Here is a 23,529-nt window from a genome sequence, read left to right on the forward strand (position 1 = left end):
AGCATGCATTTTTTTAAGTTGGGCGTTTCGGATAGGGACAGGTTAATATCGATAATAGAGGGTCATCTAGAGAATATTTAACTTGGCCTCGTTTTTATAAGTCAATCAATCGGGTCCTAATGATCAAAGTAAATATCCCAAATGGTGGTGTCTTTCGATGCTCGAGTGAACAGGGTGAATGAATATCTATAAGTGATTCCCTGCTTAATCAGCAGCAAAAGCCGTCATCGTATAGGGGTTAGTACATCAGTTTGTGGCTCTCGGAAGCACTGAAAACGCAAGTTCGAGTCTTGCTGACGGCAAAGTAATCATCTTTTGCAGCTTTCGTCGGATAATGTTCATTTTTGGTAAGTTTTTGGAGGTGCAGCAATTGCACACCAGTTGGATTACCCCTCCAAACCCCTCCATCACAAAGGATAGCTGAACAATGAATATGTAGTAGTGAATTGATAAACGTTTACTTGTAGCCTTTGTCTCGACGTTGAAGAAACCCGCTTTGTTTATTGCTGTTCTTTTAGCTTTGTCGCTAGCAAAGTCAATTGCAACCCGTTGAGAAATCTTAAGCTTGTAGGGCGGCCAAGTTCAGCTCATAGAATCAACAGAGGATAGACAGCATGCTGCTTCGAGACTGCTACACAGAAGAGCACATTGTTAAAGCTTGTCTTACAATCAGATTTATCACATAGATATAAATAATTGCTCTTATCAAGATATATAACTCTCAAGGAGTGAAGAACCAAAACTGGAGCTCAGCTTATCATTTACAACCTCATGCCAGAAGACTTCAAGTAGCACTAACATTCTGACACAAAAAAGTCAGACATGATACATCATCCAAAAATACAAGATTGCCGTCAGCAAGACTCGAACTTGCGTTTTCAGTGCTTCATTGATAGCCACAAACTGATGTACTGACCCCTATACGATGACGGCTTTTTAGTGCTTGACATGGGGTCAAAAATTGCAGTTTATCTAAGTCTTCACACACCTCTACTCCGTTATCGGCACAACTTGGGAAAAGCTTCAGAGCTTCTCACTCACACACAACGCACAAATCATTTACAATTACAGATGCGTTCCCAAAGCGAAAGAGGAATTTTTATTACTGGATCAACTTCTGGCTTAAAGAGACTCAATAAGAACTCGGTTCAATACTGGCTTCATTTACCTTTGGAACGTCCTGCATTGGACATTTAGTCAGCTCACGGAGAAAAGGAAGCAGTGAGTGCCTTGAGCCAATTTACGCTTCGGCCTGCACAACAAACATAAAACTCTCTCTCTCTCTCAACAATTGAGTTTTTAAACATTTGTTCTTTATTTACTCGAATATCTTGTCGATGCTGCTTTGATGACAAAAAGAAAGACCTAAAAGGTAGCAGCCATGGTATCCTTCAGCTCCTATCCATAAAATAATCCAATCCCATTCACAATGCCCCACGCCAGATAACGCCTTGGATGGTGTCGAATTCTATCCGCACAACCGTTCTCATTTCTCATTTGTCGAGTCGTTTGTTTGTTTATTTGGTGATCCAGCCAAGGTAATCAGCAACGATCAATGTCACCATACTACAAGTCAAGTCAGCGAATTATTCAACTATTTCAGGTATCAGAAGGACTTACGCGTGAGGAGCGATACGGACGTAGTATGTACCGAAACCACGGTAAAAGCGGCCGAGACCCTCTTGCTTAGCAACCTTGGAGAAGCAGTCCATCATGCTGCGGTAGGGCAGCTTGCCGTCAGGTCCCTTGGATTGCTTCTGGAGACGTGTCTTGACAAAGTCGAAGGGCAACGAGAAGAAGGAGGCGAAGAAACCAGCAATGGCGCTGGCAGTGAGAGTCTGGGTGCGGGCGGAGAGATCGGTGTTGTTCTTGAGCTGGACCTTGGCTTCACTGAAGAAAGCCAGCTGACCAAAGTTGAGAGCCATGGCTCGTGCGACTGTGGGAGCAGCACCGGCCCAGAGAGCACCGACACCTTCGCTCTTGGCGATGCTGGTGAGCGCATCAATGACAGACTTGTAGTTCTTTCGCTCAGCAAGGGGCTTGAGGCCGTCACTCTGCATTCGGATGAGGGCGAGATCGGCAGGGTTACCAATCATGGCAGCGATACCACCGGCAGTGAGACCAGCAGTTGCTCGTTCTGAGAAACCGACTGAGCGGCCATCAGCTTTGGCTCGGGCGGACAGATTTCCCATGAGCGTGTCGAACATGCCCAAGCGGGCCGTGGTGTAGACGGCCTGGCGCAAAAGACCAGCCGAGAGACCAGTGTATAGGTCAAGGACTTTTCCACTGGCGATAATCTGTCGAGTGACGGAGAGGGGAGAAGGCTTAGGGCCAGAAGCAGTTCCCTCGCCAGCGAGTTGGATGCGGACCTTGACCATGTCGACAGGCTGGATGACGGTCGTGGCCACCATACCGCTGATACCGCCGTTGATGAAGGGAAGGGCGGCCCTCATGAGAGGAGTGTGAAGGATGTCATTGGCAATAGCGGCCGAGTCACCTCGAGCAGCTCCCAGCACATCGCTGGTCTTTGAGCGAGCTGATTCAGCTGCTTGCTTAAGTGACTGGCTCATGATGAATGGGTAAGGTGGATTCGGTTCGAGGAGAGATCGATCCAAGCCAAGACGAGTTCGATTCGAGTGAGTCGTCGTCTAAGAGGATAGGTAAGATGGGCTGCTTCTTGAGACTGGTCTGGTGTAAGTACAATTCAGACCCAAGATGCGGGCATGGCTGGGACTTTATAATATCATGGCCGCTATGGATGGATGTCACCACCAACTACAACCGACTATGGCCGTACACTCAAACCACAGCCATGATACATGATGGTCCAGGAACCGAAGACTTCCGGCGTTTGACCCGAGGCCGGTGGCATGGCCACTGGACTTGGACTTGGGCTTGAACTTGGATGGAGGTGGATGCCCGGCCCTGGATGTCCTCTGGTGTGGGGGATATCGGGGCTTGTCTTGAGGTGTCTATGAGTGACATGGAGGGTGTGTGCAGAGGAGGAGGAGGAGTACGAACTGTAGCCGGGGGTAGACTCCCGCTTGGGGCCCTCCCGCGGCACAGTGGATCTGCCCCCGCTATGGCCCGTGGATGTGTTTGGCTTTGGCTGGGCTGGGCTGGGCTGGGCTGGGCTGGGTCTGGATACAGGGCACGGCAGAGCAAAGACATGGGCACCAACAGAGGAGAGCTTACCAGAACAACAAGCAGAAAGAAATCGATATCCGAGGATTCGAGTCTTCCGGTTTGATTCCGCGTCTAATTGCCGCGAACAATTAGACGACGTTACAGACTGGAGATGGAGATGGAGACGAGCCCAGAGCGGGGACTGCTTACAACGGAGATTGAATGGCGAAACAAAGCTGACTGAGACGGCGACCCAACTTTGTTGACGGTTGAGCAAAGAGGAAGAAATCGGAACTGTTAATGTTTGGAAACAAGACGGAGACTGTTGTTATGCAGGTCTCTCAACAATGGTTCAATACAGTAATAGCAAGAGGACAGAAAGAGGCTTTGCGATCTGCGTCACGTTCAGATGATGGATGAAGGAGGAGCAAGATGTGGGAGGGGAGGCAGAATTAAAGAACAAGAGAGGATGGGCTATTGATACCTCTTTCAGATAAAGGAAAGGAAAGGGAAGAGGGGGAATAGTATCATTGCGTGTCTCCGAAGAGGGCCGACAACCGAGAGAAAGGCGAGAGAGAGGAAGCTCTACTGCTACATCAAAGGCAGCACGAGACCTGCCGTGATGTTGATCCAGCTTCAGCATCTACTGGCGCATGGATATGAACCACTGGCGACCCTCCACCAGTGGCCAGAGATGGAAGAGAAGGGCAGACGCCGAGCCACTCACCGAGGAACGTCACCATACCAAGGTTCAGTCCGGCGTCAAGCTTGGCCCAAAGTTGTAAGCTGTTGCACAGTGAGTGGTTGCTTTGTTGTTGACGCGTTCATCAGCTACCTTACTGTACGGGCTATCGGCTGCAACAGTACAACTAACACAGTAACTGACTGTTTGTCGTTGCTGTTGAAATGCGGGGTTGATGCTTCAGGACCTGTTTTGATAGAAGCGGATTAATGACATGATGATCAAGGTCCCGAGAGTTCAGTCGCCTAGTTAGTAAATTAGTCAGTACTGCCCGCAAGTGAGTGACCTTGACAAAGGTTGGCCAATTCGAGTTGTAATCAACGTGACGCTGTTGGTGCCTCGGGATTGGCAACCCCTCATTCTTCAGTAACTGCAACCACCAAAGAGCTCTCACAGCATGGCACAGCCTAGACAGCACGGTATTGGAAACGGTTACTAGATTGACTGGCTGGGCCGCCTTCAATGCTTCACTTACAGCAATTCTCTTAAAGCCATGATGAGAATCAAACGTTTCCCATGTGGATTGACTTATTCTGCAGTCCTTATCCACTTCAATAGAGCTCCAACTCCAGCTGCAGAAGTATGTACTAACTAAGCTTAAGCTTTGGACTTGCTTACGCTTGAAAATGAGGGGCCGGGGGCTGGCCACGTCCAAAAGCAATTCATGTGCAAGTGAGTGGCTGCAGCTACAGCTACGGCAGCCGTGAAACAGTCCCGTCACAAGCTCACAAGCTCAATCCCCTCTCATCATAAGCCAAGGCCTAAGCTTTCGTGTGAGGGCTTGTTGTTGGGCGGACGTGGAATGAATGGCTCAGCTTATGACGCAACCGACGGTAATAAACGGGAGCTATCTGATAGGTAGGCAAGATTTTAGCTGTCTGTCAATCGATGCTTGTCAACCTTTGGCGTCTGAAAGTGGCATGATAGTAGGAGACATCAATTTAATGAGTATTTATGATAATGGAGTCTATGCGGCTTGTAAATAATAGACTCGAACTGCAGGTATCCAATCTGTCTGTCTGTCTGCAAATAAACGCTTGTACTGCCGCCGCTTCCATTGCGCCGCGCAATCCAGGACCGGCTTTCCATTATACCAGAACTCAACTCCGGTTCCGGGCCGGGGTTAATATCAGATGCAAAGAAGTCGTCCCTCGAAAGCGAGGCGTTGAATGTGCTTCTTATTCTGATGCTGCATCTTGCATGTGCTAGCTACAGCATCTAATTTGCTTTTGTTGCCTACCAGAACCCGGATACATCCCAATCAGCAGGTAACAAGATGCTGTGTAAACACGATAATGATCCCAGTCTTCTCGTTGGTCAGTTGTGCAACGCAATAGTCAAGCCTCGCCAACAAAAGATACTGATGCTCAACAGAGCTGATCCATCAGCGCGGCTCGTGGTGGATACAGACGTCAACACTGCCGATTGAAACTCCACAGGGCTACGGCTACAGAGAGTCTACTCAATGGACTCTCCATTACTATCGCTACAAAACGCTACCTGACCGGGCTCTGTTTTCTCATTGCTACTCCTCCAAGGTTCTACGCTCCGAGATATCAACATAATTGCCATGCTACCTTTAAATTTCGCGTTGAAAGAAAGAAAAAAGCCTGTTCCATCATACCTAGAAACATCCAATTCTCAAACCTCACAGCTGCATACAGAGCAGCCGGCTAGTTAGTCTAGACCCTATTTCCGTCCCACCCCCGGCCGTCATCAGGAACCAAGCAAGGGTTGTTGTCTCGAACTAGGACATTGAAGTCCTGACATGATGCAAGGATACCAAAGTTACGAACATTCTTTGCGCTTAGCTTGGCTAACTTAACTATTGTCTAATTAAAGCCGCAACTCTTACTCTGGTCTGTTCGTGTTCGATATCCTCGGTTATGGCGCGAAAACTTTCAGACCGACCGCGGGCTGTGTAAACACGTCACTTTTCCAGGAATCCGAGCAAGATTTCCGTCGTGGATGGCGTGGATATTGGCTCAATACTCTGTAGATCAAGCAAGGGTATTCACTCATCTAAGCCATGGCTCCTTAGTAGACTATGAGTTCATGTCGTGGCAGACTGATGTCGCATTTCACATGTGAACTGTCTTGACTCTCTCTCAACAACAGATAACCAAACCGTTCATAACGGCCCGTTTCTCACAAGCTGTGTAATGCAACGTGAAGAAGGCGCTCAACAACAGATACACCACACATCAGAAGTAACTACGGCTAGGGCGGTTAGGATGGGTCTTGGAACAAGAGCCTCAACTTGGGATATCCAATTAGTGGAGTCTCTGGAAATTCTAGGCGTGGTCGATCAAGGACAACACTCACTCATTGGATTCTTACAAGTCCGGCGTAGGTCCCGAGGAAGTATGTTCCGAGGAGGCACCAATTTTCGGAGTCGTCACTATTGTACCAGCTGATAAGCAGACCGCTAACATATGGATCCTTTAACTTCCATTACTTGTACCTCTACGGGTCCAAGTCTTATCAAAGCAGATGTCCAATTGCAAAACAGACATGTGAATTAGGTTGGGGTTTCAACAAGACTTGATAGTCTGGATCGTGTCTCCAAAATTGGAGTTGATGAGACATGGGAAATTTTCAGCCTGCAACCCCAACCCCCAAAGATTCAGCCCTAGCAACCTGAACCCCAAATTCTCGAGGTTCTTGCATATGACGAAGAGCAGGGAGTGCGCGGGGCCCCTTATGCTTCATGGTGTCTCTGTTTTGATCTGTCTATAATCTACTCCGTAGATAGCTTTGGGGGGACTGGCACTGATGGTTGAGCTGTGATATCATGGGAGACTGTTTGGAGCATTTGGGGGTTCTGGTCTGCCCATCCTACATGCAAGATGCCATCTTGAGCCACAGCAGCCTCACCGTAAACCTCTCAAGGAGCACGTCATTAGACATGTAGAAAGTACCAAGACAGACATGATGCTGAGCCATAACCCCCCATCTTTGTCTTTTCTTGAAGACCTCATCATCTCAATCACTCCATGGCACGGCAAGAAACGGGTATCGACGCCTCGATAGAGTTGACTTGCATCTCCAACAGGGTTACTCCAACACTCCATCTTGAAGATGGTCCCCCGGAGGCGTCCGCGAAAATCACCCGGCTTTTACTATTTGTTGCCAGATTTTACTCCTCGCCAAGAATCGCACCTCGACGAAAAGAGACACCGTAAATGTCTGAGATTGTTATGGGCGGAAATGCAAAACTCGCAAGGTCGTATCCTCAGATAACATCATGGTTAGCGGTTGGCTACCTCACCCGGCTTTAGATGTGCGAGAAACACAGTCTATTCTCAGTGGCCTGCAGAATCACATTGTTAGTCTCTGCCTGTCCACATCCCGACTCTTTTCTTACGTCTAATCCATGTCTTGAAACCCCACGGCTGAGCTTGCAGAGGTTGCCAAGCTACGCTGAATTGTTCCTCAATCACCGGACTTCAAGTTGCGGAAGTGCATTTCTCTCCCCTGTCAGCGATCCATGTAGTTAGTCCCAGTCTAGATCCACAGGGCATCTCTCCAACGGCATCTCATTGATTTGATTAACGATGATGCTCGAGTTTGCAAACCTGTCTACGATAACTGGCCGGCAACTAACCGAGCCGAACGGACTGAACATAGAGCCCTTCGGATTGCGAGATGTAACAACGTGTACGCTCCGAATTGCCTCGTCATTACGCAAGGTGTCCATAAGAACAGGGTTTCGAGCGACATGGCATTACTTAATTCACACCCAAATTAATGCCTCTCTATTCAGGGTCCAATAGATAGTTCGTAGGCGGTAGCTAGGAGTTGAGGCGAAGCATTTTGTGTGGTATATCCGAGGTTATGGTGATAATATAGTACCCAGTCAAGGCTTGGATCGCGCTTTTCAGATGGACATTACATACACCGCTTGGCAATTAACCAGCCACGTTGGTAGGTAAGATCAACAAGTTCTTTGAAACACCATAACCGAACAATACCGCGGGTATATCACCATTGACATCAAAACTGGATGACGTGGACGTGGTAGGATGAGAATATTATGATATCAAGAAGAGGATCATTATTGAATTACACTCGGCCCAAGTCCGAGGGAGCGGAAGATGGAACCCGAGCAAGACTCAAAGCTGTCTGAGACTCAAATAGGATATATTGTGAAAGGTTAGGTTAGTATGCTGGCTTGGCCGCAGAATCTAGGTAATATTCCTTTCAGATCACTTATACATAGGGAGAGCGTTGTTGTGTAGGTTCCTAGGTAGTGCTGCTTAGACCAACCCATCCTGTCATCAAGAACAGTTATAGACTTCTATCAAGCTTCTTTTATATGCACAATCCGATACTAGCTCCATCAAAGTTATAATAGAACGGATAATTAATGATCGGTGCCGCATCCCCCACATACAAATCGATCCAATGTCGAGATCCCCACCATCGCTAGGTGCGCAAATTCGCACTGTATTACAGCCACAAACTATGGCGCCCCTGCACAGTAATCGCGTTATCTCTCGCACTAATGGAAGTTTCGTTGCGGCTCCGATATAGAACTTTTTTGCGACGCTGCGGAAGCGGTTTTCCAACAACATAAAAAGGCCAGACGATGCCAAAACGAAAGCGCGGGGAGCCCAATATTGGGGACAAGCTTGAGAAGCACTGTAATGATGTCTCAAAGGCACTCAAGGCTGCAAAGGGCCTAGAGCGCCAGCGATATAGTAAGCGACTTCATGAAGATGGAGTTGAGCCTGATAAGAAGGAAAGGTTGGAACGGGAGGTGACGGTCTTGAAGGTGAGTCTGCACGAGGCCCAGTTCCTCAATCAATATTCTCCTAACCAGAATGGCATAGTCTCTTGACCTTCATCAAACCGCGCGCGCTCACCTCTACTCGTCGATCCTCAAAGTCAAAGACCTTGCTGCATCTACCAACCTCCCCGAAGAGATTCGCACCGGCGTTCCCAAACCCGAGCTTACCCCCGAAGAACAGGCTGCGCTACACAATGTTACCAGTGCACTATATAATCGTGAACTCGTCAAACAGGCAATCACCCGCGCCATCACCACCTTCTGCCAAGCCCTCGATGTCCCTCTACCCGGAAAAGCGAAACGCGTACGAAAGTCCAAGAAGGAAGAGAAAGAGGAACAACCGTCCGATAGAATAGATGAGGAGCCCAAGACTGAGGCTATACCTGCTAAGGAATATGTGCGAGCGTCAATTGAAAAGGAGGGCGAGGTTGAAGAGGAAGAATCGGAATTCCAGGGATTCTCAGATCATGACGATCCTGTTCAGGAACCTGAAGAGCTTGACAGTGAAGATGAAGCGCAGGAAGAGAAATCTATGTCCAAGTATGACCACTTGCTAGGCGGCTCCTCCGATTCCGATTCCGAAGACGATTTCGACGATGAGAAATTCGAGCGCTTCAAGGGCAAAGAGAAGGTCAATCTGGACGACATATCTGTTTCTGGCTCAGATGCCGCACCAGAGCTCGGTTCCGAATCAGAAGAAGAAGAAGAAGAAGAAGAACTCTCTGTATCAGCTTCGCCCTCGCCACCTCCAGCCAAGAAGAAGAAGAGCAAGGACAAGGCAACGGCATCCGCTCGTCCTCGTGAATCGACCTTCCTACCCACACTCATGGGTGGTTACATCTCAGGTTCTGAGTCTGCTTCCGACGTAGATGTTGCCCCAGCAAAGAAACGTCGCGGCCAACGAGCCCGCCAGGCAATTTGGGAGAAGAAATTCGGTAACAAGGCCAAGCACTTACAAAAGCCTGCGTGGGAAACACAACGCGGACGCGATTCTGGATGGGATGGTAAGCGTGGTGCTGTAGAGCCTGGAGATGGTCCACGAACACCCTGGAAGAAGGGCATTCGCAATCCTCTGGCGGCCAGACAAGGCGGTAGTGCGCGATCGGAGACCAAGCCTGAGGTGAAGAGGCCGCCTCCGAAGAAGGATGATGAAGGACCGTTGCATCCTAGCTGGGCAGCCAGGAAGCAAGCGAAGGATGCAGAGAAGACAGCGGCATTTGCGGGATCCAAGATTACATTTGACTAGGCGTACTCTATATATAGCGATACCAGGAGTAATAAAAGTTTGTTCAACAGAAGATATCCTCTGTCATGTCTCGGAGGTCGTTCTAGCATGCACATACACCGGCAAACCACCCTCCATCGGTAGAGTCAGACTACTCTTGCTCACTCTCTCACCTTCAAAAGCAGGTCTGAAGTCAAACAGAGGTAACAACCTCGCCAATGTCTGTACAGCAACCAACTCTGCCATTTTCTTCCCTAGACATACTCGAGGTCCACCATTGAAGACAGGAAACTCGGCTGCTGAACGCTGCATGACTGTCACATCACCCGATGGGGACGTAGTTAGCCATCGCTCTGGGCGAAACTCATCTGCATCAGGGCCCCAAGTTGTGTGAGAACGGCCCATTGCCCAAGCACACCATAATACGACAGCACCTTTTGGGAGGAATGTTCCATCGGGAAGGATTGTTTCTTGCTGAGCTTGTTTGATTTCGAAGGGGATGGGAGGTCGAAGGCGGAGGGTTTCATAGAAGACTGCTAGGACGTAGGGAAGTCGTGCCGGAGTAAGAAGTTCAGGGTCGTCCTCAGGGCGATCTCGATCGCTGACTTCATCTCGTAGGTCTTGGATCGATTGGCATAACTTGTTGGTCACTTCTGGGTGCTTCATGAGCAAATATAGCGTCCACGTAAGTGCCTGAGCAACAGTATCTCTCCCTGCCGAGAGATAATTCAGTGCAGCATCTGCTACAAGGTCGTCGTCACCAATTGCATCCAGCAAAGACTGAATGAGACTTCCTGGCGCATCGGACTGAGTCTTTCCCTCCATTCCCTTGCGATCAGCAACTGCGCTCTGGACGATCCGATGCCCATAGGCCTTGACAGTTCTGATTGAACGTCGCATTCGAGTTCCAAAGAACATTTCTGTCGCAAACCATAGTGGGTTCTGGAACCTTTCAGCTGTAGCCCCTGAAGCATGCTCAAAAGCGACGGTAAAATCATCGTCAGCGTGCATCTCCATGTTGTATGCCATTCGTCCCATCAGCTGCGTCGTCACTTCGTGGACCACGGCCTGTAAGTCCACTACATCTCTCCCAGCTTCTTTTCCCTCGAGAACATGAATGGCTTGTTCTAGGTACTCTGGTAATCGGTCACTCGTCAGAGTCTTCAGAGCAGCTGTTGAGAGAAACCGTAGACCAGCCTTGCGCTGCAGGCGCCAGAACTCGCCGTCCACGTTGATGATGCCATGACCGAACAAGTCCCAAGATCGCTGTTTGAAGAAATCTCCCTTTTCAAAGATTCCCTCATGGCGGAAAATGAACTCTAGGTTCTGAGGGTTATTGATAATGACACCAGGCGGTAGAGTAGGAACAGTGATATGGAGAGTTTCGTAGCCATACAGACGCTCACAGCGGTGGAACCAGGAAAAGAGACGCTGGCGAGGCTGAAGGAATATGATGCCATTCCCTACCAGCGGTAGTGAGTTTGGAGGTTTTCTGGTTGATTGTTAGTGAGGTACCTATTTGTAGCGAAGTGGCATGATGGGTGAGCATAGGGTATGTGAATTGAGTGGATACCAACCTGAGAGGTTTGCCATTGCGCGTGGGCTTTGGTGATTTCTTTCCTAATAAATATAGGAATAAAAGGAGTGTTACTGATAGAACAATAGGCTGTCCCAAGACAAAGCTGAGATAATGCATTGCCGCCTTGACTGCGACTATGAGTTGCAAGGTCGAAGTTGTCTCAGTCCACACGCGGTATCATGATGTAACCTTGAACCCACAATCAACCACAAACAGTGAAGCTGAGTATGACATTTATTAGAGAATATGTCTTGGTGATCTTTTTATCAAAATTTCCCGTTGGTGTTTGTAAATATTGACATTTGGACGTATTCGCATGCAGTGTAAGCAAAAGAGGGCGGCTGTGTTTTCGCTCCCTCGTATTCGTCACGAGAAATGCGATGGGCGACCTAACCTAACCAATATGTATGTTCAAGATATGCTAATGCTTTCACAGTCGGAACGTGATTCTGCCCGTCGGTCCAATTTACGTACACGTCAACCGAGGCATGACGTTTACTCAGAGAAGCATGAACCAACGAGGTTTCAGCGTTTGTTTCATCTACCTACACGATGATAGAAGTCATCTCAGGCAATCACTCGTTAACTACTAGCTACCACTTTTCTCCGTGTTGAGAAACAGTCAACGCTTATAAATATCGACATAGCCCAGAAAAGACAAGTGAGAACCTTGGGAAATTATCACTTGAACAGAAGAAGCAGCTCATACCGTTCAGTGACTCTCCGTTCACTCGGCATATCCTCAATGTCCCCTTCGCTTGAGTAACCCCTCCAAACCATATTTGAGACATTACTGTGACATCCAATCCAAGGAGGTACCTACCTTGGCTGCATTTTGGTGTCACAGCTGCATAAACAAATTCCTCTTCCCACAACAACTTGCTTGTTTTGTCCTCTATTATTCTCTCCTCTCACCATCATCATCGTCATTACCATTTTTCGCATAACTCCCCAATTATTTATCCAACCCCTGCATCTGAAGCTGCAGCTCCCCTAGCCCTGGCATCAAGATAGCGTCATCGATTAAGCTCACGCGGCCAAACGAGATAACAGATATTGGCGATTGAACACGTCGACGACATTCAATTCCTCTGTAGCGACATCAATTGAATGTGCCCGATATCAACCTTCCATTCAAGCACACCAAATTAGCCGTTGTATCGCTCAGGCGCTTTTCTGCAGCTCATTTATCCCATTCCCCTCCACCTCACAAAGTGTTGGGGATATAAGCGCCAGCCACCTTTCACGACAGATAGCTTCATCAGATCAGTCATGTCAGCTCCAAGCACATTTGGAGAGCTGGGTCTCTCCATCATCGGAATCAGCGCCGAATATCCACCATATTCCCTAGATTATACCTGCCTCAACACCCTTAGTGACAAGTTCTATCCCGATACACCTTCGTGAGTCCCACCACCACCACCACCGACATGCCTCCCTCGATGGCTAATAGGTTGTAATAGTATGCAAAAGGTCCTCGGAATCAACAGATATACCGGAATTGACACACGGTCGTCCATTGGAACACCCGACCATCCAGCTGTTAACAAGAAAGATGCGCCCTCAATAGCAGAGCTCCACACTCTGTTCCTCTCTGATGGCGTTCCTCTCGCGATCCGAGCCGCTCGAAAGGCCATTGACGAGGCCAAGATTGACAAGAGATTGATTACCCATATTGTCTCCACAACATGTACAGATAGTGCAAACCCAGGCTTCGACCACTTTGTCGCAAAAGGTCTGGGCATATCGCATGGTGTAGAGAAGGTCTTGCTTCATGGTGTTGGTTGCAGCGGCGGACTGGCAACTCTCCGAACAGCCGCGAACCTGGCTCTTGGTCATAAAGCACGCGGTCTGCCCGCGCGCGTTCTGTGTGTAGCACTTGAGGTCAGCACCACTATGGTACGCAGTGAGCTAGATAGCATCAACGAGCTGCAGCAGACAAGAATAGGCGCGTGCCTCTTTTCGGACTGTGGTAGTGCCGCTGTATTGAGCAACGGTATCGGTGAACCCTCTGAACCGGTATATGACCTCCTCGGCTGGGACCACAGGACCATACCAGATACTGAGGATGACTTGGGGTTTGATGTTGACCCAGTCGGTAAGCTTCAATGTCTTCGTAGTGTTTCATTCAAGACTGAAACTGACAGAATGATAGGCTGGAAAGTTGTCCTCACACCTCGTGTCCCCAAGCTCACTGCCGCCTCAATTGGCCCAGCCTTCAACGACCTCAAGGCATCTCTGCCCCAACTCCCTCCAGACTATCAGAAAGCAGCCGACTTCGACTGGGCGATGCACCCTGGTGGCGCTACCATCCTGTCCGGCGCTGAGAGAGCCATGGATATCACACCGGAACACCAACGGGCAAGTTACGACACATATATCAATCATGGCAACTCAAGTTCAGCTACCATCTTCAGTGTCATGGATCGCCTACGTTCGAAAGATATGGATGCCATGGCGCCTGACGGACGCGTACGTGACTATGTCGTTGGTTGTGCTTTCGGTCCTGGCATCACAGTTGAGATGTGCATGTTGAAGCGGAATATGTCTTATGGCGCCGGCTTGCCTGGCCTACAAACTCCACCAGAAACACCGGCTGAAACGGAGACGGAGCCGAGTGAAATCGGGGATGGAGATGGAGAGTGGGGCCGCGAGTCGAGCGGAGATCCGGCCGAGTCGCCGGATCAGTATGCGTTGTTTGTGGCCGACTCGTTGGAGCATCTAGATCTAGATTAGCATGGAGTTGTGGCACAAGGTTCATCATGATCCAATTCGAGGGCATTAGTTGACAGTAGTTATTAGAAGGAGGTAACAAGAGAGTAGAGGTAATGAAATTATGTACACTTGTACGACTGTCACCAGGGGGTGTTCGTATATCGTGACCCCCAATTCGCTTTCGGTTACACATATAATTATTAAGTGCGAATAGCTCGAACCATAATTACTATGGTACCATTCGTCACGACCTCGTTTCGAGCAGGTCCTGGCGATTGTGGCGGTCTGAGAAATACACCGGAAATTTTCTCCTATTGTGCTACCTGCAAGATCGTCTGCAAGTAAGTGTCTAGCAGAGACGACACCAAGGGGGTCAGTCAATTTTGTCTCTTCCGAATATAAAGAAAGCCGTTGCCAAGCCTCAGCCTTTACCGAATACATTGCCGGTTTGAGTGAGCGGTCCGTTCTTGTTCCTGCATGATGGATGAATGTGAAGCGCGCCCTGTTAAAACAACCAACGCGTGGTGTGTTGATCAAATCAGGAATGACGATCGGCGAACTCGTCAACATATCCATATAATTATCCTCGCTGCCCATTGTGTATTTGTTTGTTCAGTGACTGGACAGTCTCGACTGATGGGTGTTTACCCGGCGGAGCAATGTTGTCTGCTCATTGGCCCTGATACGCCTAACTGCAGAAGAAATTGGGCTTTCATCAACGAATTCGCCTGATGACTCTTAATGCTTGTCCCGCCCTGACTTTGACGCCAACCGCGGTAGTATAGACTGGGGTCAAGAAGCGTTAGTTGCATGTAAGGGGAAAAGAAAGAGGGGTCCTATCCCAGAGGACGTTACTCTGTAGAAAGGCGTAGATGACAGAACAGACCGACGCGTCAAAGACTAATGAGAAGGCCCCTAGAATGGCTTTCTAATCAAAGATAATCACCAGCCAAAGAGCTGACCCCGGTCACTTGAAGTCGAGATGCCGGACTGAACTTGGGCTGATAAGATTTTTTTTTCTTTGACACATGAGCGCTCAAATTCAGATAACGAGCCACTCTGACGTAGCGAAGAGAACCCAAGCGCATCGCCCTGGAGGCTGAGATATAGTTCAACGAAGGGGCATCATCTTTTTCGAAGTTCACGCTCTGCGTACCGAGGCTAGTGGAGCTCCGGTACAAGATATGCTCATGTACCGGTACTAGGCAGGGGGTGTTTCTCCAGCATTTTGATCTGATCATAAGAGCCTTGTCGCTTAGTTTAATCCTTTCCCGAAATCCGAGACTGACAAAAGCGCCGCCAGTTCTGACACTGAACGCTATGCCATGTGGTCGGTTAAAGATCAGCACATATTTGAGGTGGCATCCGCGAGAAACAGCCTCGAAGTGGATTAGCTGCCGCCAAGATGTCAACGCACGAGGATGAACAAGGAACTTGCCGCGCCAACTTAGGTACAGCGCTTGAGCAATGACGACTCACCAAGTGGATTCTGCCCCGTATTTTCTTTCAGCTTGGACTTACCAACAAAGTGGGCGAAACGATCCTCAACCTCGTGGCATCGACAAGGCTAAAGACTTCCGAGTCCTGATCTTTGAAACATGCTTCCAGTACGTATGTATGTATGCTGTAAGGATGCATGGGACCCTCAGGAGACAAAAAGCTTGACTAGACAGGGACATCCCAAGGGTTCCAAGTCATTTTGACAGCCACCAGCTGACGAAACAATGGTGAGTCCAATCGGAAGGGATTCAACGACGAGGGCGTCCCGAAACAGGAACTCGTCTCGATATGAAGCACCCTGTGGCTTGCAGGTTTCACGGAGGCCCCACCCACACTAGCATGGTAGTTAATGAAGTTTCCCGCAGATAGTCGATGAAGGTACACCCAGTACTATGTAGTATCTACTCCGTACATGATATGAGCTCGATTTGCGGTCGTATGAGAGGTGAAGCACGTATCGGGGGTTTAAGCTCTTGCGCACGGCGCGCAAGACGGGGGTTGCTGACCCGACCGTGGGGAAGAGGCTTGAGCCCAAATTCGAGAACCGAAGCTTTATACTTGTGGCTGTCGATAGGTAGCTCTAGAAGCCATGAAAAAGAAACCTTGGTTCATAAGCTGCAAGTTCTGACTCAGGATCTAGGATGGCCAAGAGAAGGTGCTAATATCTCTCCATCCTTGAAACTTTTGTGATGCGTGCCATGGCCCAGAAGAGTATTCTGAGCGTAAGGCGTGGGACGTGTGCGATACCGGACGGTTCGGATCAGGGCCACGCTACATAGGCCTAGCTGACGTCTGGTCAGGGCCTTGTCAGTTAACTAGGTAGGGTGGGTTGTATGCCCTCTTGGCGGAGACTCCTCACCTGCACGCCGTCGAGTTACTCAAGGGGCATCCAAACTGTGACTATGAAGCTAGGCGTGCGGCGTGATAAGAGGACGATGTCCAAAGGAAGCTAGAGCGGTGGTCAATCTCCACAGGTAAGGCAGAGAGCAAGGGAGGTGAGCGCTGTGTAGAGTTCGCCGTTGAGTATTCAACAGCCGGTATAGTTGTTTAAGTTGAGCAAGATCCCCGTCAACGATCGTGCTAAAGAAGTATCGCATGCCACGACGAAAGAAGAATCGCCAATAAAAGAGAGATCGAAGAGCTGTTATCGAGAACCGTACTCAACATCTTCTGGCTGTCCCGGGAGATTCGACAATTGTTCGCAGTCATTATCATATTGGGTTGTTATTGCGGCCGCCACCTTTCAGCTGTATGGATCCCGAGACGATATCAACGCCGATATTCTCACAACAGACACTCAATCGTCACTGAGGAATCTGCAACGACAGGCAAGCAAAAGAGCACAGGACTCTTAGATCTAGAGCATCGGCCTCATTGGAATTGTTGCCCAATCGAAATTACCCAGTGGACGGGACGCAATTTGATTAGGTTTCGGCTCCGACACTCTGGGTCAGTCCATGCGGATCCGACAGTTCTAGGAGGGACGCTTCTGGTTGGGTCCGGTTAGAATTCCCTTTCCCGGCATTGCTCTTTCTTGGCGTTGCGCGCACGGGAGAGCGTAGGCAACGGTTCAGTTTTTCAGGTGATTACTGAAGAAAAGCAAGGCTGGAGGGCTATTATCACGTCTTCGGTGTGGGGAATGCCGAAGGGGAGATGGAGATGGGGATGGAGATGGAGATGGATGGAGGTGTTATTCAGCGGCAACAAGCGACTGAAGCCGATGATTTCCACGGGGGCAGGACCGTGCATTCCGCTCCTATCACTTCAGAATATCTGGGTCACGTGGGTATGCCTCTAGGCCACAATCACCATGCTCACTCTCATCCTGGGCCTGGCAACCAGAGCATACCCGGCACCTGGCGTTGGCGTAGGCGCAGTTCTCAGCGCCCGGGCCCCGTTACTCATACTGGTACTGATACCGGTACCGACCTAGTGGCCCCCGACCATGATCCAACTGGAAGTCCAGTGATAATACCTTTTACGCATGCACAATTCGCGTCACCCCTAGCAGTTCGCGCTCACAATCACCCTCATCATCACATTCACCCTCAATCGCAGCCAAACTCACCCTACACTCACCCTCACGCTCTTCATCACCATCAGATATTACCCTCTCATCAATCGCTCTCTCACTCTCACCTCTCCGACGACTCCGCCACTGTCGATGGCCATTTCGGCACAATGGAGCAGATCGAGACACAAGCAAGCGACCTTCGGTTCCTTGCTCAAGTTCCTGTATTGAATCCAACCTCGAGCCCGTCTCTCGGCCCCGGCTCCGGCGCCGGACGAGGCGGGACTCCAGCCCGTACCCCCGGGAGCGCCGTAGGAGCCTCTACGGGTGCTCCCATTGCTTACGATAATCATGCCAGTCCAAGTTCCGCCTCTGTCGGCGACAATTCCGCTCAAGGTGCAAGCGCGTCCAATGCCAATAAGAGGAAGTCGACAGACGATGGTCAAGGCAACGGAGCAAAGCAAACAAGAAGTAAAAGAAACAGAGTGAGTTCTGGCAATCTCGTTACATCTACTATCAACCCCCGGACCATGATCATATGAGATCACATGAGACAAGGATGAGATGAGGTGAGGCATCTTTGAAGGACAGGGACGCACTTGGTCGCGACCAAAGAGGGGTTCATCCTGGAGATGGCTACACAAGACTGCACGATACTCGCCTATCGAGTCCTTCGAGTCCTCGGACGTCAAACATCTCGGCCTCCTTGTTGCACAACATAAACGAACCCAGACGGCTGGGTCGGCACTCCGAACCCACTCCTGTTTCAGCCCTTTGATCCCACTCATTCACACGCCACTCCCCGGGTCACTATACTTGAAGATCACTTAGGCTAACGTTGCATTCTTCACAATGACAGTACATATCAATAGCTTGGTCAGTATGCCTCTGCCAAAGAATGGGTTCATCTTCGCTGCGGCCGCGTAGCATAACATCGCATTATCTTGGCTCCTAACAAGTGCATATGCTAACAATACATAGCAATGAATGCAAGAGACGAAAAATAAAATGTAATGGCGAAACTCCCTGCCAACGATGCGGCAACCTCAACTTGGCCTGTCTATATGCCCCGAACTGCTGCTCCGGCAACTTTAAGGAATCCGACGAGTTCAAGCAGGTCACCTCACAACTAGGCCGCCTTCAAGAAGAAGTCGGCTGGCTACACCAAACCGTTAAGGCCCTTCAATCCGAACCTGCCCGATATTCCTCACTTGGTGACCGGACAATGACCCACGGCCACGGGACGCCGGCAGTCGCCCCTTCACCTTCTCATAGTTCTACTTCACTTAACCGTCAGGATAGTTCGAAATATGGTTCTTTCAGGGGCCCAACAAGTATGGCCTTCAGTCTCGACGTTGCCAATAATACGATCAACAACATGGGCTACAAAGGCATATCAGACGAGGAAAATTCACACCTGAACGATGGGATGGGCCCTATGTCGACACGGCCAAGAGATCCCCTCCACGAATTCGACAAGGACGAAATGATTCGCCTGTGTCGTCTGCATGAGGAAGAGATCGGTATCATGTACCCAGTGCTCAACATTCAAACCGTGATATCCCATGCCAAAAACATGGCCACATTTCTTGAAACCCTACGACAACAAAGCCCCAGAGAACTTGTCAACGATGACAAGACTCTACAGCTCAAGATCATCATGTGCTGTGCTCTAGTGGTAGAAGAGCATGGGCATAGTGATAAAGCCATTCGCCTGTTTGAGAGCATGGAAACGGTGCTCAACCGGAAACTCATGGCTGAGGCTGCAGATGTTGCAACCCTACCAATCCTGGCTCTTGTTGCCGGGTATAGATTTCTGTCCAACGACGAAGTTTTGGCTTGGCGAGTCATGGGTCACGTCGCACGATTATGTCTAGAGCTTGGCATTCATCAAAGAACAGGCCTGATGAGGATTCAGGATGAAGAAGAACGTAAGAATGCTCTCGTCAGCTTCTGGTCGGCATATGTGCTGGATAGGCGATGGGCTTTCGCAACTGGGCTACCTTTCGTCGTTCAAGATGAAGAAATCGATTCAGAGCTGCCATTTCCAGTGAGTGTTTGATGAACTCAGAGTCCTTGTCTTGGCTAACGAATTTTAAGGAGGAATACCCTTATCTTGTGGCCATGATCACCTATTCTCGGATAGGTGCAAAAGTGTGGCGACAAGTAGCTCATTTTGGACCGGTTCTAGCACGCGATTTACGCTCAGGGGAACTGGAGAATGTCGACCAGGAGTTGTTGCAGTGGTATGAACAGATTCCCGAAGAGGTCAAGGTTCGTAACTGGGATAAGGAGAAGCATATAACGTCGACTCCGTCCTATAATTTGCAACGCCTACGAATCTGGACATATTTACGCCTGAATCAAGTAAGTGTTGTGCTCAAGACTCAGTCGGTATAAGCTAACAATACGCAGATGCGGATCTGGCTTTACACCCCTGTTTTGCATAGCGCCACAAGCATCATGGCGCATCCCACGCAGTCAGAACGTGTAGTTGACATCGCCAAAGACACTATCCGATACCTTAGCCACTTGAATAACACAACCAACTTATACAGACGTGTGCAGGTTTTCTACCACCAATTCCTCACATCTGCGATTGCGGTCGTCTTCCTCGCGTCCGTTCACGCCCCGGTCCGCTTCAGCGCTTCCTGCCGTGAGGAGTTTTATATGGCCCTCGAGCTGGTAAAGGATTTATCTGCCAAGAGCTGGGCATCCCAGCGACTTTGGCGCACAATTCGATCACTCAAAGACGTGGCACCGCGATTTGGACTCAATGCTGAGGACGACCCCCAGTCAACAGCAGCATTGGGGATGATAGGGCTTGCTCGAGGCCATATGGAACAACAGCCGTTCCGCAAGCCATCTATTCCTGGTCAGCAATCACAAGCTGCAACCCCAGACTCGATGGCACAGAACGGATCACGAATTCAAGCCGAGATGTCACGAATGTTCGAGGGCTATGTAGGGTTGAATGGATTCCAATACAACGATAATGAGGGACAACAAGGGTCGAATGCTGAGGTTTCTGAAGCGTCCAATGGCGGCATGTTTGGAGTTGATGGTACTGTCTTTCCTCAGTTCAAGGAGATGTACTAGCCAACCATGCTTAGCCAGGTATTTTGTATATTGCTAGTCTTTAGATATGATATCCCCTCCTGTACACTGACTTCCAGATAGTCTTGGATATATCTGACGGCGTAATATGGCGCTCAAAATGGAGATACGAATGGAGTTAGTAATATACTATTTGATGATGAAGATTGGATGTTCTGTGTTCAGGCACTTGAATCGTTTGTTGTGTAATCTGCTATGGTTGGGGATATGCTAGAAGCATATCTGATATTTGTGCAAAACCCTCGAGATAAAATGAACAAAACTGCTACATACTACGGTGTCATGAGAAGTTTGGGCTTAGCACATCGATTGTATAAACTCACTCATCCTTGTCTTCCATGGCTGTGGGGATGGTCAGCAAATCGGTAGCTTAGTAAGTCAGGATCTGTAACCCATCTCTCATCTTGAGAGTCGCATCGTTGTCTAGATTCCACTACTCTTCTTTATCATCGAACTCTGATAACTTGGTAACACCAACCTCAGATCATCGCCATCATGCTAGCCACAGCAACGGTCCCCTTCCTCATCCACGCTCTCATTGAGACCCCAGCTGCTTTGACCTTTATCCTCAAACCCTCATCACAACTTCAACCGCTTCCTCCATCGGCAGCCCTGATTCTTCAATCATTCGGTGGCCTTCTTCTTACGAGTAACCTCATTTCTCTCATATTTATCCGGCGGCCCTTTGATGATGCAACTCGTCAAGCTGCGCTCGCCTTTTCCTTCTGGCATTTGTGGCCTAGTTATCGAGCTTATATGCGAATGAATGGCTATACAAAAGAGGAAGCCTCAACAACCAAGACATTAGGGGGACCAGTGGTGCACCTAGGAGTTCACATTGTTTTGTTAACCATGTTTCTTTGTACCTGGTATTTTGGTAATGCTTAAGCAACAGTCTATGACCTACAATTACAACCTTTTTCGTGTCTGTCCCTAGTTTCTAAATAGCCGGAGTCCTGCCTCCTCAACATCAACATCCATATCATCCTCGCTCTCGTCTTCGTTCAGCTCCATCTTGCGACCAAACAGCGTGCCGAAGAAGCGGTCAATAGCACTCTGCTCCCACGCACGTCGGTCCTCAGGCGCCATGAAGTTCTGTAGCTTCTCATGAACTGTGAATCGCATCTTACGGCCCTTGCTGGCCTTACGGTCAACATTCTTTCGTGACTTGACGTCCTTGGCTGCTGTGAGGACGACCGTGGGAACCGCAGCTCCAGCTCCAGCTCCCGATGAGCCCTCCACTGTGCGCTGGTCCACAAGCTCCTTCAGGAGAACCTGGTAGAAGTCGGCGTCGTCGTAGATGTTGCTGTCGTCCGATGCACCCTTGGCAGCTTGCGCAGGGGCACACGAACGAGGGACGCGAGAGCGCTTGGCGAGGCGGTTATCGGGATCAATGAGCTGCTCCTTGAGGGCACTGACAAGGGTCTTGTTTCGCGACTCGAGCCCCTTGGGTGCTGTGACATTAACAGATTGCACCTTGCGAGACCACTTCTCAAGACGATCCTCCCTTGATTGAATAGATCGTTGTTCCTCTTCTTGTAATTGCTCCCAGATCTCGCTTGTGGTCATAGACACATCTAATTCGCGCTTGCGCTTCTCGCCAGCTCGAGACGGCCCAAAGTTATCCTTAAGGCTGCTGATAGTGTTGAGGAGCTTGATAGCTGCCTCTTCAGCAGCCTCGTAGGGCTCCGATTCGGGCTCGGGGTTGGCGTCGAGGGCATCGAAGGTGTTGGCAGCAATGAGGGCTTTCTGTAGACGAATTCGAATGTTAAGGAGCCCATCATAGGCCTTGCGCTGCTGACGGATTGCCAAGCCCTTGTCAACATCGGGTCGGGTTGATAGAGCTGCCATCATAGGCTTTGCGTTCTTAGCCTTCGCCTCTGATGTCTCGTCATCGCTTTCACTGTCATCGTCCTCTTCTTCCTCATCCTCATCCGACTCGTCGTCGGAGACTTCCTCACCATCGACCAGAGCGTCAAGGCCATCTTCCATGTCGTCCTCATCAGACTCGGATTCGTCATCCTCATCTTCGCCAACACCAGCGCCACCTTCATCGGAAGAAGACATGTAGTCAGCAGCAGTAGCTCGCTTGTTAACGGGCTTTTTGGGCTTGGAGCTTCCTCGGAAAGTAAATTCCTTGAAGCGCTCCTCGTCGCTTTCGCCAAGGGCGTCGTCACTCTCGATTTCTGAGTCGTTGGCTTCAGCCTCGTCGCGTGCTAGATCCGCGGTCTCAGGATCGTCGAATTCCTCGTCACCCGACTCCTCGTCCTCATTTTCGTCCTCAGACTCGCTCTCTTCCTCGAGCGCATCTCGCGAGACTCGAGAGCCTCGGTACTGGGGGCCAAGTGACAGGCCCTCTTGTTTCCTCAATTTACTCTTTCCCACGGAAACATAGTGCTCGGTACCCGCGTTCTCATCCTCGCTCTCTTCGCTACCGCTGCCATCCTCACTAACTTCGACATTGGCCTCGGGATCGTAGTCTTTCGTAATGATTAGAAACTATAGGCCATATGGTATTGTAGCAACTTACCCTTGGCGATAGGCTCGTCCAAGTTCTGAAACTGCTTTGCGCGACCCTTTGCTTTGGCCATTTTAATGATTGAATTGTCAAGTCTTCCACTAACAAACAAACAGAAGCCCCCACGTTGGAAATTTTCTGAGGAATGGCCATGAACTTTTAGGCGGTGGCATGTGGCAGAATCGCCGCAACTCATTGTTAGTG

At 49.5% G+C, this 23,529-nt stretch overlaps 10 protein-coding genes and 2 non-coding genes across 22 annotated transcripts; 7 read left to right on the top strand and 5 right to left on the bottom strand.

Annotated features, from left to right (window-relative positions):
- The first annotated feature begins 220 nt into the window (after positions 1-220).
- On the top strand, positions 221-302 carry FVEG_15026. The gene has a single exon. It is a non-coding gene; the product is annotated as a tRNA-His (tRNA).
- A 547-nt stretch (positions 303-849) lies between these two features.
- On the bottom strand, positions 850-933 carry FVEG_15025. Its single transcript has one exon. It is a non-coding gene; the product is annotated as a tRNA-His (tRNA).
- A 298-nt stretch (positions 934-1,231) lies between these two features.
- FVEG_02319 (mitochondrial 2-oxoglutarate/malate carrier protein) lies at positions 1,232-4,216 on the bottom strand. 5 transcript variants are annotated; one of them, XM_018889555.1, is made up of 5 exons: positions 3,962-4,216; positions 3,337-3,912; positions 3,196-3,258; positions 1,621-2,683; positions 1,272-1,566 (listed from the first exon to the last, which is right to left on the bottom strand). In XM_018889555.1, exons 4-5 carry the CDS (start codon positions 2,568-2,570, stop codon positions 1,518-1,520), a joined length of 999 nt encoding a protein of 332 aa, XP_018745725.1. In that variant the 5' UTR covers positions 2,571-2,683; positions 3,196-3,258; positions 3,337-3,912; positions 3,962-4,216; the 3' UTR covers positions 1,272-1,517. The 5 variants fall into 5 exon arrangements, with proteins under 5 accessions (XP_018745722.1, XP_018745721.1, XP_018745724.1 ...); XM_018889552.1 differs by having other exon boundaries at positions 1,232-1,566; positions 1,621-3,258; XM_018889554.1 differs by having other exon boundaries at positions 1,235-1,566; positions 3,196-3,912; positions 3,967-4,216.
- FVEG_15024 (hypothetical protein) lies at positions 2,906-3,250 on the top strand (the record flags this gene model as incomplete). The annotated part of the gene is made up of 1 exon (XM_018904120.1): positions 2,906-3,250. The coding sequence occupies one exon, from the start codon at positions 2,906-2,908 to the stop codon at positions 3,248-3,250; it is 345 nt and encodes a 114-aa protein (XP_018745727.1).
- On the top strand, positions 3,786-3,911 carry FVEG_15023 (hypothetical protein; the record flags this gene model as incomplete). The annotated part of the gene is made up of 1 exon (XM_018904119.1): positions 3,786-3,911. One exon carries the CDS (start codon positions 3,786-3,788, stop codon positions 3,909-3,911), a length of 126 nt encoding a protein of 41 aa, XP_018745726.1.
- Positions 4,217-8,417: 4,201 nt separating the features above from the next.
- FVEG_02318 (hypothetical protein) lies at positions 8,418-9,960 on the top strand. The gene is made up of 2 exons (XM_018889550.1): positions 8,418-8,645; positions 8,704-9,960. Exons 1-2 carry the CDS (start codon positions 8,460-8,462, stop codon positions 9,904-9,906), a joined length of 1,389 nt encoding a protein of 462 aa, XP_018745720.1. The 5' UTR covers positions 8,418-8,459; the 3' UTR covers positions 9,907-9,960.
- Positions 9,467-11,786, bottom strand: FVEG_02317 (cytochrome P450 oxidoreductase). The gene is made up of 2 exons (XM_018889549.1): positions 11,463-11,786; positions 9,467-11,377 (listed from the first exon to the last, which is right to left on the bottom strand). Exons 1-2 carry the CDS (start codon positions 11,579-11,581, stop codon positions 9,970-9,972), a joined length of 1,527 nt encoding a protein of 508 aa, XP_018745719.1. The 5' UTR covers positions 11,582-11,786; the 3' UTR covers positions 9,467-9,969.
- Positions 11,521-14,390, top strand: FVEG_02316 (hypothetical protein). 3 transcript variants are annotated; one of them, XM_018889548.1, is made up of 5 exons: positions 11,541-11,787; positions 11,901-12,125; positions 12,181-12,867; positions 12,928-13,562; positions 13,620-14,366. In XM_018889548.1, the coding sequence occupies exons 3-5, from the start codon at positions 12,737-12,739 to the stop codon at positions 14,198-14,200; spliced, it is 1,347 nt and encodes a 448-aa protein (XP_018745718.1). In that variant the 5' UTR covers positions 11,541-11,787; positions 11,901-12,125; positions 12,181-12,736; the 3' UTR covers positions 14,201-14,366. The 3 variants fall into 3 exon arrangements, with proteins under 3 accessions (XP_018745716.1, XP_018745718.1, XP_018745717.1); XM_018889547.1 differs by having other exon boundaries at positions 11,901-12,867; positions 13,620-14,390; XM_018889546.1 differs by having other exon boundaries at positions 11,521-12,867.
- FVEG_15022 (hypothetical protein) lies at positions 11,941-15,957 on the bottom strand. 5 transcript variants are annotated; one of them, XM_018904118.1, is made up of 3 exons: positions 15,659-15,957; positions 15,070-15,558; positions 11,941-14,965 (listed from the first exon to the last, which is right to left on the bottom strand). In XM_018904118.1, the coding sequence occupies exon 3, from the start codon at positions 14,774-14,776 to the stop codon at positions 14,246-14,248; it is 531 nt and encodes a 176-aa protein (XP_018745715.1). In that variant the 5' UTR covers positions 14,777-14,965; positions 15,070-15,558; positions 15,659-15,957; the 3' UTR covers positions 11,941-14,245. The 5 variants fall into 5 exon arrangements, with proteins under 5 accessions (XP_018745715.1, XP_018745714.1, XP_018745713.1 ...); XM_018904117.1 differs by having other exon boundaries at positions 15,066-15,558; XM_018904116.1 differs by having other exon boundaries at positions 15,035-15,558.
- An 819-nt stretch (positions 15,958-16,776) lies between these two features.
- On the top strand, positions 16,777-20,967 carry FVEG_02315 (hypothetical protein). The gene is made up of 5 exons (XM_018889545.1): positions 16,777-18,175; positions 18,550-18,566; positions 18,672-19,740; positions 19,791-20,057; positions 20,106-20,967. Exons 1-5 carry the CDS (start codon positions 17,333-17,335, stop codon positions 20,787-20,789), a joined length of 2,880 nt encoding a protein of 959 aa, XP_018745710.1. The 5' UTR covers positions 16,777-17,332; the 3' UTR covers positions 20,790-20,967.
- A 278-nt stretch (positions 20,968-21,245) lies between these two features.
- FVEG_15021 (hypothetical protein) lies at positions 21,246-21,800 on the top strand. Its single transcript, XM_018904113.1, has one exon. It carries the CDS (start codon positions 21,303-21,305, stop codon positions 21,693-21,695), a length of 393 nt encoding a protein of 130 aa, XP_018745709.1. The 5' UTR covers positions 21,246-21,302; the 3' UTR covers positions 21,696-21,800.
- Positions 21,646-23,442, bottom strand: FVEG_02314 (hypothetical protein). The gene is made up of 2 exons (XM_018889544.1): positions 23,338-23,442; positions 21,646-23,287 (listed from the first exon to the last, which is right to left on the bottom strand). The coding sequence occupies exons 1-2, from the start codon at positions 23,396-23,398 to the stop codon at positions 21,741-21,743; spliced, it is 1,608 nt and encodes a 535-aa protein (XP_018745708.1). The 5' UTR covers positions 23,399-23,442; the 3' UTR covers positions 21,646-21,740.
- Between the last annotated feature and the right edge of the window lie 87 nt (positions 23,443-23,529).

This window comes from Fusarium verticillioides, chromosome 6 (genome assembly GCF_000149555.1).
Source record: "Fusarium verticillioides 7600 chromosome 6, whole genome shotgun sequence".
Lineage (NCBI taxonomy): Eukaryota > Fungi > Ascomycota > Sordariomycetes > Hypocreales > Nectriaceae > Fusarium > Fusarium verticillioides.

Bases quoted from the DNA above. Each gene is read 5' to 3' on its own strand.
- FVEG_02319 (XM_018889552.1), bottom strand. From the start codon at position 2,570: ATGAGCCAGTCACTTAAGCAAGCAGCTGAATCAGCTCGCTCAAAGACC. The intron at 1,567-1,620 runs GTAAGTCCTTCT...CTTGACTTGTAG, and splicing joins GTCCGTATCGCTCCTCACGC to TATGGTGACATTGATCGTTG.
- FVEG_02318 (XM_018889550.1), top strand. From the start codon at position 8,460: ATGCCAAAACGAAAGCGCGGGGAGCCCAATATTGGGGACAAGCTTGAG. The intron at 8,646-8,703 runs GTGAGTCTGCAC...AGAATGGCATAG, and splicing joins GGGAGGTGACGGTCTTGAAG to TCTCTTGACCTTCATCAAAC.
- FVEG_02317 (XM_018889549.1), bottom strand. From the start codon at position 11,581: ATGCATTATCTCAGCTTTGTCTTGGGACAGCCTATTGTTCTATCAGTA. The intron at 11,378-11,462 runs GTTGGTATCCAC...ACAATCAACCAG, and splicing joins CGCAATGGCAAACCTCTCAG to AAAACCTCCAAACTCACTAC.
- FVEG_02316 (XM_018889546.1), top strand. From the start codon at position 12,737: ATGTCAGCTCCAAGCACATTTGGAGAGCTGGGTCTCTCCATCATCGGA. The intron at 12,868-12,927 runs GTGAGTCCCACC...AGGTTGTAATAG, and splicing joins TTCTATCCCGATACACCTTC to TATGCAAAAGGTCCTCGGAA. The intron at 13,563-13,619 runs GTAAGCTTCAAT...ACAGAATGATAG, and splicing joins GTTTGATGTTGACCCAGTCG to GCTGGAAAGTTGTCCTCACA.
- FVEG_15022 (XM_018904118.1), bottom strand. From the start codon at position 14,776: ATGGGCAGCGAGGATAATTATATGGATATGTTGACGAGTTCGCCGATC.
- FVEG_02315 (XM_018889545.1), top strand. From the start codon at position 17,333: ATGGAGATGGGGATGGAGATGGAGATGGATGGAGGTGTTATTCAGCGG. The intron at 19,741-19,790 runs GTGAGTGTTTGA...ACGAATTTTAAG, and splicing joins ATTCAGAGCTGCCATTTCCA to GAGGAATACCCTTATCTTGT. The intron at 20,058-20,105 runs GTAAGTGTTGTG...AACAATACGCAG, and splicing joins CATATTTACGCCTGAATCAA to ATGCGGATCTGGCTTTACAC.
- FVEG_15021 (XM_018904113.1), top strand. From the start codon at position 21,303: ATGCTAGCCACAGCAACGGTCCCCTTCCTCATCCACGCTCTCATTGAG.
- FVEG_02314 (XM_018889544.1), bottom strand. From the start codon at position 23,398: ATGGCCAAAGCAAAGGGTCGCGCAAAGCAGTTTCAGAACTTGGACGAG. The intron at 23,288-23,337 runs GTAAGTTGCTAC...TCATTACGAAAG, and splicing joins GGACGAGCCTATCGCCAAGG to ACTACGATCCCGAGGCCAAT.